The sequence below is a fragment of the Grampus griseus genome, assembly GCF_964374135.1.
Source record: "Grampus griseus genome assembly, chromosome: 1".
In the NCBI taxonomy this organism is placed as follows: Eukaryota; Metazoa; Chordata; class Mammalia; order Artiodactyla; family Delphinidae; genus Grampus; species Grampus griseus.
Window position 1 is genome coordinate 21,458,980 of NC_139017.1, and position 10,017 is coordinate 21,468,996.

Here is a 10,017-nt window from a genome sequence, read left to right on the forward strand (position 1 = left end):
AGCAGGAAGAGGGCCATCCAGGCAGAAAAACATCACACGTAAAGGCGTGAGGAAACCTAGCACGCTATCCTCACTGCAATCCTGGAACTGCTGAAACAGGAAGGTGGGAGGACAAACAGAAGAGACAGGTCACTTTTTAACCAGTGAGCCGCAGCTGCTCCGTAGAAACCTACAACGTACAAAACTTGTTTTACACACACAGGGGATTATGGCAAAGTCAGATGGCGCAGAGCAGGTGGTGGACGGCAATATACAAGAAGGTGCAACTTACCGTGAGCGAAAGGAAAACGGATCAGGCCCCACAAACAGTCCTAACGCAGGGTCCCTGGGAGCATGTGCGAGGTGGCGAGCAGATCTTCCAGAACTGCCCCTCGATCCCGAAGGAAGGTTGGCTGAGCAGTGAGGAGGTGGCTGCTCTTCCATTCAGCACAAAGCAAACACACTATTTACTCCCCCTCCACGGTGGGTGCTGGGTTGGAAGTGCTGACTTGTTCTGTGCTTTGAGTCTTTCAATCACTTCCACTGCCCACTGAGAGGCAAAATATTCTGGAAGTCTATCTTGACACAAAAAGGCCGAAATCGAAATCTACTGGGCTAGACAATAAAGAAACTTTGTATCTAGCTAAGGAGGTTATATCATAGTCTGTAAGTAATACAAGTCAGTCTGGAAGAATTCTGGAGGGGGAAGAGACAGACTGCTGTTTCAGAAAGACCACCACAGGGTCTTCCCTGGTGGCGCAGTGGTCAGGAATCCGCCTGCCAAGGCAGGGGACACGGGTTCGAGCCCTAGTCCGGGAAGATCCCACATGCTGTGGAGCAACTAAGCCCGTGCGCCACAACTACCGAGCCTGCGCTCTAGAGCCCACGAGCCACAACTACTGAAGCCCACGAGCCACAATTACTGAGCCCGCATGCCACGACTACTGCAGCCCATGCGCCTAGAGCCCGTGCTACACAAAAAGAGAAGCCACCACAATGAGAAGCCCGCGCACCGCAAGGAAGGGTAGCCCCCGCTCGCCACAACTAGAGAAAGCCCGCGTGCAGCAACAAAGACCCAACGCAGCCAAAAATAGATAAATTGATTAATTAAAAAAAAAAGAAAGAAAGACCACCACGAAGTAGTGTAAGAAAGATCACCACGAAGAAGTGTACAGATGGATTGAAGGCATGAAGAACAGTAAGGGTAAGAAGATAAATAAGGAGAGGATCACCCCAGTCCAGGCAGGCGAGGGGTGATGCAGAAGAGGAGCACCAGGGGCTAGAGAGGAGGGGTCCGTGACAGTGATGAAACCATTATGGGAGAAAACAGAAGAACGGAAGGAAAGCAGGATAACGCCCAGGTCTCCCGACCACTGAAAGCAGCAAGCAAAACCTACCAGAGAAAGGATCCTATCTACCTTTAAAATAAAAGTGTTATCCAAAATAGCCCCCCCCCCCCGGCAGTGGTTGAGAGTCCGTCTGCCAATGCAGGGGACACGGGTTCATGCCCCAGTCCGGGAAGATCCCACATGCCGCAGAGCGGCTGGGCCCGTGAGCCATGGCCGCTGAGCCTGCGCGTCCGGAGCCTGTGCTCCGCAACGGGAGAGGCCACAGCAGTGAGAGGCCCGCGTACCGCAAAAAAAAAAATAAAAAAAAAAATAGCCCCCCCTTTCCAGGAGATCAATAAATTACCAAAAAACGACCTACACATCACAAACCAGGTATCAGTTAGCAACTAGATATTGTTGGGGTGCAGAAAAACACTGGCACGAGGAGACCCTTTCTAGAATTCAAGTCGCCTCTGACTTGAATTTCCTAGATTGCTAGCTGCTTTGCATTTGTCAATAAAATGAAGATTATCACAGCGTTTAAAAAAAAAAAAAAAAAGGGAGGTCAAGGAACTTGTAGGTGAAAGTATCAGAAGCTTCCAAGGTGGCGTGGTCACATGGTCAAAGGCACAGTTGTTGTAAAACACTTGCAGGGTTATGGCTTCTGTAAGAAACCTGATGTGCCCCTCTCCGTTTAAAGAACCACGGGGACAGAAGGCGGCTTTCTCTCAAGCGCTGCAGAGCTCTCTAATGATATAAAAAGTCTGGTTTCTCTTTAGTCCCATAGGAGGAGCTTGTGGACATGTTACCCTCCCCATCCCTGTCCTGGTCTTAATCCCAACCCCGGGCAGGTGTTACTCTTTCTTCTCTCACCCTTGAAGCTTCTGAACGCCTAGAGCAAGTCACACACTGTGTGGACTGAGCTCACATCCAGTTCACACTAACAGCTGGGCCCTCGGTGTGATAACGCTTTTATCCATCTTAGGTGGTTTTCTGTAGTCTTCCTATGACGTGGGTTATCAGTCTCTCGCACCTTTCCCAGTTCTTTCGCTCTGGCACCGCCATCATCCATTCTCACACAGCAACGGAGGGATCTTTTCTAACCTCTCAGATTATGTCACTTTTACTGCTTAAAACTCTTCCAGTGGCTGCCACATCCCCTCCCCTGCCACCTAAAATCTTCGCCCCAGCCCAGGAAAGCCTACACGCTGCACCTCTCCACCTCCGCTCCTGCCACCCGCCCCCCAGCCTGCTAATCCCCAGCCTCACCATCCCCATTGCTTCCTCCGGGCCTTTACACCGGCCCCTGGGAATTCTGCCTACTTGATATGCCCCTCCCACAAATCTTCACAAGACCAGCCCCTTCCTGTCATTCAGGTCTCAGCCGAAATGTCACTTCCCTGACCATCCAATCTAAAGCAGCCATCCCAGTCACATGATGCTATTTAAATCCTACACACCTCTCATGTTTTGTTTTTTTACTTTCCATATCCTCCCCCCTCCAAGCCCCACACTAAACTTCTTGAAAGGTAAGCTCCCCGAAAACTCTCTTCTTCTTTCCTGTGTCCATGGCACTTAGAACAGTGGCTGGAATACAGTGGATGTTCGCTAAAAATACCTGTTGAACAGATGTTGTCTCCAAAAGGCCATCCAAAAACAATCAGCAGGTTAATGAGGAAGAATGAAGAGCGATGATTTAATGTGATGTCGTTTGACATCAGTCCCTAGTTTACTTCCGATAAATTCATCTGACTAAACTGAATCACTATTCCTCACTATACAGACAACCCTGGGGCAGCAAGGGGAGATGCTGTCACTCTGCCCCCGCCCGGAGATCCCACCAGCAGCGGGCATTCCTTCAAGTCACTGCTGTCCCTCTCAAGCCGCTGGAAATGACTGCACAATGACGATGGCAATCTCTCAGCAGACGCCACGCTTTCCTTGCCCTGCACGGCTCCCAACACGCCTACGCTACTCTGCCCTTTCTTTCCTACCTCATCACCTTCACACCCTGTTTAAAGATACCATCAAAGAAAGATTATCCAACACCCCTCATACAAAAGGTAAACATTAAAAAGAAAGAAGAGAAAAAAAAAAGGTAATCATTACACCCCTTCTCTTTCCCTGCTGATGTGGAAGAACTAAGATCTCTATGGAAGTATTAGACATAGGAAAAACTAATAGTCACTGAGATGTTTACTCTGCACAGGGTGAGGTCAGCTCCACATCAGTCGAAACTTGGTAAGAAACATTTACCAATCTTCTCATCCAGTTTGGATTTAAATATGGGAAGATACCTCTGTTTTCCTTTTTCTACGTCAAAAATAATTATAGTTATGCTCTGAAAAGCAATATTTGAAGTTATCATTAGCCAAAAGAACATCATGACTACTGTCCTGCCCAGTATATAAAAACATTCTAGAGGGACTTCCCTGGTGGTCCAGTGGTTAGGACTCCGCGCTTCCACTGCAGGGGGCATGGGTTCAATCCCTGGTCGGGGAAACTAAGATCCCACACGCCATGCGGCTCAGCCAAAACAGAACAAAACAAACAAAAAAAACCCATTCTAGAACATTTCTTCACAGGTAGACCTCGTTTTCATTTCATTTCTGCCAAGTGACCTGCAGTAAATTACCGAAACCCTTTGAACTTGAAATTCCTTATCTGTTGTATGAGAAGGGGGTAGCCTCGCTTCACAGGGTCATAAGGAGATTATCTGGGATGAGCAGCCTAACCTCGGGGCAGGTGTTGGGCACACAGGGGTTCCAGGAGAAGCTCCCTCTCCATCCTGGGTGGGAAATGAGAGCACAGGGCTTTCACCCATGCTGGTTTACAGAGAAATTGTTCATTCCACCGTGGAAGACCAATACACTGCCTTGACCATTTTTTATTTTTACCACTAGCAGTTTCAACTGGTATTCTACAATAGTTTACTTTCCTAAACTTGCGCCTTAGGGATTTCTGGTAGAAATGTTTCAAATTTAAATAAATAGTACTAAGTTATAAATCTGTTTCTAGAAAAACCACTGAAATATGCATTTCAAAAGGGAAAGTTCAGTATTTACTGGCCCCATGAACATTTTCAATGAAAATCTGGTTCCACTAACCAAATAAATCATTTGTTTTTTGGATAAATTTTATGTAGAAAAGAGCTAAAAATGGCCACAGTGGCTGAGTCTGCGAAGCTACATTTCTTGCACATGATCTAACTATGTTGAGAATTTGCATTTCTTCGATAAGATAGTTTTCTTTTGATAAGACAGTATGCAGAACGTTTTAAGAATCCTCCTTAATGCTCAGTGCTCCTAAAGGATCTCCTTAATGACTAAGACTTCTTGGCTCTCCCCAACAAGATGAAAACTTTTACTGTCTCACCTACCACTCCAGCATAAGTATACCTCTCACACGGTCTGTCATCTCTGTGTGCTTTTCTCAATGACATCTGATTAAGGGAAATGGTCTGTTCAGTACCTAGCACACCGTCAAAAAAATGTATTTAAATAATGTTTGACTTGACGACATGGCATGGGCTGAAAAGAACACCCTGGATTCCTGAATTCTTATATCCCATTCTTCATATTCTTTGTGATATTTGTTAGTAGAGAAGGGTGGTGAGAGGTTTACAATACATGACGGCAAATCCTACCAACACGTATTGGTACGCAGTTACCCTATTTGAGCTACAGAGAGGCTGGACCTCACATGAGCTGCAAGAATGGCTCAGTGTTAAGTTAGCTTTAGAAAGACTTTTTAAGGAGTCTCACACACTATGGTAGATTACCAAGAGATAAAGGTCTACAGTATTCCTTAAAAGCTCCAGAAAAGAGAGGTTTTGTTTTCTTGTTTTTACTGTCTGCTGCTGGGGGGCAGGGGACGTGAAGAGGGAGAGAAAACAGTTCTTCCTAGAAGCAGTGTATTAATAAATGACCCTCCGTGTCCCTCCCAGATAAAGAAGGTCTAAGTTAATTTTTTAAATATAAGCAGGTACACGTTTGTGCTACGTTTCTTTATAAAGTCTAAATCTGGTTTCTCTGAAACAGGTAAAAATACAGAAATTATTAAATGCTTTTCAGCTTTTAATTAGTGTAGCAGAAGTCACAAGGCAACAAATTTCACTACAGCACATGAAATGTGAGATACTTTGCACATTTTTTAAAATAGGTGATTTGTTTAACAGCCTTTGAGAATTACAATTCTATAGAGAACCTACCTTAAACTTTCTTCTGGAATAAAACCTAAACTCACTCACTACATCACTACTCAACAACAAAAAGAAATTCTTTCAGGACGTGGTATAATCATAATAATACAATGTTCCAATGCTATAACTTGAAAGGTTTGTAATTTCAAAACACAATCTCAGTTTGGGAAAATATGTGCAAATAAAACCAGCGTTTCGCTTCCCTGGTGGCGCAGTGGTTGAGAGTCCGCCTGCCAATGCAGGGGACGCGGGTTCGTGCCCCGGTCTGGGAAGATCCCACATGCCGCAGAGCGGCTGGCCCCGTGAGCCATAGCCGCTGAGCCTGTGCGTCCGGAGCCTGTGCTCCGCAACGGGAGAGGCCACAACACTGAAAGGCCCACGTACCGCAAAAAAAAAAAAACAGTAGGGGCAAAACCAGCACTGCTATATGAAACTAATACAAGTATTTCAGCAGAAGTTAAGCTCTTGGGCTGTACATCTAACGAAGCTGCACCTAGTTGCCTTTAGAAATATATAAATCCGACTGACTAGGTATCAAACTTCTAAAGGAGCTACTACAATACCTCATTTTTTTTGGTCCCAGACTCCCCAGACTAGAAGCTCAAATAATCAGATATTATTTCACAGCATCATGGGATAACTAGAAATAATTACGATACCTCTGAAGCACCAAAAGATAAGAAGCCATAAACCTAAAAATAAATCATGATTAGTTCAATTGAGCTCTTTAAAATAAGCTATTATTTTCTCGAAAATATTATCCGTATTAGGGCTACATGATAAAATTTGTTTAGGCAGGACACTAAATTAAATAATCAGAAAAACCATTCTCCAAGTCATTAGGGATAAACAGGCCATCACTATTTCATTTGAACTATTAATGTGAAGCTGCAATATGGGATTCAAATGTAAAATTATCCTTTGTGCCGCTTCGTCAAACTGACTGCACTGTAAATACAGTCAGTGGCCACCAGGCACATGTGACTATTTCGATGTAATTAAAATTAAATATATTTTTTTAAAAATTTCAATTCCTTGGTCCCACTAGTCCCATTTCAAGTGCAGTGGCTGCAGGTGGCTGGTGGCTACCACACTGGACAGCACAGATACAGTTCATTTCCATCACAGCTGGATATAAATGCCAAATATATGACATCAACCACTGAGACAGGCAAATTCAAGTCCTCTGGCCTTCCAGGTGGCACTGCAGAATACTGTGTGTGGTTTTGTGTGTACATTCTGTTAATTTACCTTTCAGCAGCAAGTACAAACAAAAATTTTGATAAAACTATATCTAAAAGAACAGTGAATGCTTTTAGAGTTAGCTAAGCTCCTTCATAAAAATATTCTTCTTTGAATACAACACTTCACAAAATGAAAGTAATGAAAAAAAGATATCTGATATAATTTTAAATGGCTGAGAAATTTTGCTTTTAATGATGATTTCCCTTTATTTGATAAGTAAATACACTATGAGAGTGGCTCACTAAAAAGTCATACTGCAAATGACCCTTTCTTTAATGAAGAAAAAATAAGGTGTCAAGTATGAAAGCATAATCAGTTTCTCCTCACCGAGTTGTGGAAATATCACAGAACCAGACATACTAACTATGGCAGGTATCTGAAAATGAGTGTAATTATTACCCCCTTTTCTGCAATAACCTATCATTACCTCTATTGTGATTCTTAGCGCTTGTCTACTTATTTTTAGTTAGCCTGCTAAAATGCATCATCCCCTTCTGGTTTGGGGTCCAAGTATCACTTCATGTCCCACATGGAAGAAAATCACTTGATTCTCTAACATTTGGTGAGAAAACACATGAACACAATTTATTTGCACATTTTTAATATAATGCAGCCTAAATATCAACAGCAAATTATTTTTAGCATGCCTTTAAAAGCAGATCAAAAAATTGTACTCTTAATGCCACAGAACTATACACTTAAAAACGGTTAAAATGGTCATTTTTATGTTACGTACATTTTACCCCAACAAGAAAGTATATCAAGGCAACTATCTACTTTCTGAGACTATCCATTTTTCCATATTAAGCATAATGCTCTTCCTGATAAATTAGAATTTTTCAAAGTAATAAATTCAAAACCTCACTTGGTGGAATAAAAATCCATATTAAAAGCTAAAGAGGAGAATATATTTAAGAAAACAGTCTTATTTTCAAGTACCCCAAACATTACAGGATAAAGACACGTATAACATGAGGTTACTAAGTGAAAATTTGTTTCATATTTTTGTGTGTGGCAAGTATAAGAATCTCCAGTTTAACCAATATTGCAAATTCAGGAGAAGTTCTTATCTAGCAACTATTCTAAGCAAGGCAATGAGGCACCAACTGCTTCATAAACAGTAACTCTAATCCTCCCAACCACCCTAAGAGCTACTATCATCCCCATTTTGCAGATGGTGAAATTGAGGAACAAATCAGTAAAAAAGAAAAAAGGGTACAGTCACAAAGGTAGGAGCTGAGCAAATACTGCGCATGCCATCACACCACACAGTCTCATTAAGAGTCTACTGACATTAGGAAAGGCATTCAGAAGAACCATGCTGCTAAATTAAATATAGTCTAAAGAGCTACATAAATCTTTATAGATTGTGATGATCTGGTATGTAGTTGGGAGAAAGAAAACTTTCACAAGCATTAAGAAAGCCCAAAGAACACCTTCCTTCTTCAAGGAAGAAATCATATTGCAACAACGCACATTTGCTGTCTTGCTCCTATTTTTAAGAAGAATTCACAGACAACTTGCAAAAGTTATTTTAAGGCAAAGAAATGTAAATCCAAGGAATAAAAAATTTTAACAGCAAAATCCCTCACCCTTATCCAATGTCCGTATTTTAATATTGGGCATTCACATCACAAACCTAACTTCATAACCAGGTATTAAACTAAAATAGGATGCATAATGCTATTAACACTTTCAAATTCCCCGAATCCTGGCAGGACAAACTATCCCAAACCATCTAAACTCAATTATCAAATCCAATAAATTAAGTGTGTCCAGTACGTGAAAGTTTAGGGACGCCCTCCTTAAACACAAGCTAGGCGGCCTGGGGACAGAATATTATATTCTGCATCTGTGACTGCATATAAACAAAATTTGTCGCCACTCATTCCACAGATTGTATAAAAGTAAAAGAAAAGTTGTTTCGTTGTTTTAACAAATGAAGCCATAAGAAAACATCGGATGACTGCAAGATGATCCCGCTTCAGTGGGAGAGGTTTAAGTACAACTTCCTCGAGGAAACACTACTGAAGTCTGCATAAGCCATTGCAAGCCTCCAGGTTCTGCGACCGTTGAAGGAAAGGGGCATTTCAAATGTCTCAAACCTGCTGTTCACCTGTGTCCTCGTGGCCACGTCAAAAGCCTACAGAGCCTATAAACAACTCACTAATCTTCTCAGAGGTCTAGCTAAACAAGTTGTGGGAAACAGCAGGAACCAGGCAAATGCGTTTACTGCGATCAAAAAGTTTGAGGTTGCATTTATTAAAACCAGTTTCCAGAAAGAGATAGAGTGGCTTGTCTGCCATCACAGCTATCAAGATCGAAATTCAACTAAAAATAAAGCAAGAGTTCTCTTTTCAGTAGGTATATTTCACTCCAACTTAAAGTTGTTTGTTTAAAGACAAAGCAAATAACAAGATTCCCGGTTCCCTTGTTCTTGACCTTCAAGAACTGCAAAAAGTCAGGACCCAACCAGAGAGAAAAAGAAAAGTTCGAGTGGCTGCCTCACCGACTCTGGAGCAGTTGCTGGAACCCCTCCCCGCGGTGAGGGTCTCCCCGCTCCCGCACGCAGGAGCTTGGGGTGGAGAGCCCCGAGGATGGAGCCGCAGCAGCTCTCCCGAGGTTTGCAACGCAAAGACCACCCGCGACGCGGACTCAGGCCCCCGGGCTCCTCTCGGGACCTGCACGAAGGCGCGCACCAGACCCCCGCCCGCGACCCCGCACACTTCCGACCCCGGCCCCGGCCCCCACCCGCCAGCCCGCTTACCGGCATCATTTTGGACCCGAACCGCATCGAAGCGGATGGCCAGACCGCGGCTCGGAGCCGAGTGGAGGCGCCCAGGGGGTCGCGCGGTGCGGGGGTGGGGAGCGCAGAGGGAGGCCGCCCGGGAGGCGGCGGACCTGTTGCAAAGCGACGGCGGGTGGGGGGGCGGCGTACGGGTCCGTAGAGTTCTCCCCGCGGTCTGGGGCGCCACCGAGCCCCGGGCCCACCTCCGACCGGGCCCCCGGACGCGGCTTTGTCTACTCAGCGCTCGCGACGGCCCGGACTCCCCCCGCTTTGCTCCGAAACCAACTAATCCCGGGGCCTGGCCCCCGCCGAGCCCGCGCCGGCTCCGCCCCCCGCGCGGAGCCCCGCCCGCGGCGCGCGAGGCTGGCTGGGGGAGGGGAGGACGCGGGGACTGAGCCGCGCGCGCCTGCGCGGGCCCGCGGCAGGAGGGAGGCGAGGCGGCTGGCTCGCGCCCGGGTTGGCGGGCGCCGGGTCAC

At 45.0% G+C, this 10,017-nt stretch overlaps 1 protein-coding gene across 1 annotated transcript in view; it reads right to left on the reverse strand.

Annotated features, from left to right (window-relative positions):
• TP53BP2 (tumor protein p53 binding protein 2) overlaps positions 1–9,641 on the reverse strand; it is a 66,744-nt gene extending 57,103 nt beyond the window's left edge. Inside the window, exon 1 of the mRNA XM_082658263.1 lies at positions 9,521–9,641. Coding sequence (XP_082514389.1) covers positions 9,521–9,547 — 27 coding nt within the window. The 5' untranslated portion in view covers positions 9,548–9,641. The remainder of the gene's footprint in view (positions 1–9,520) is intronic.
• Between the last annotated feature and the right edge of the window lie 376 nt (positions 9,642–10,017).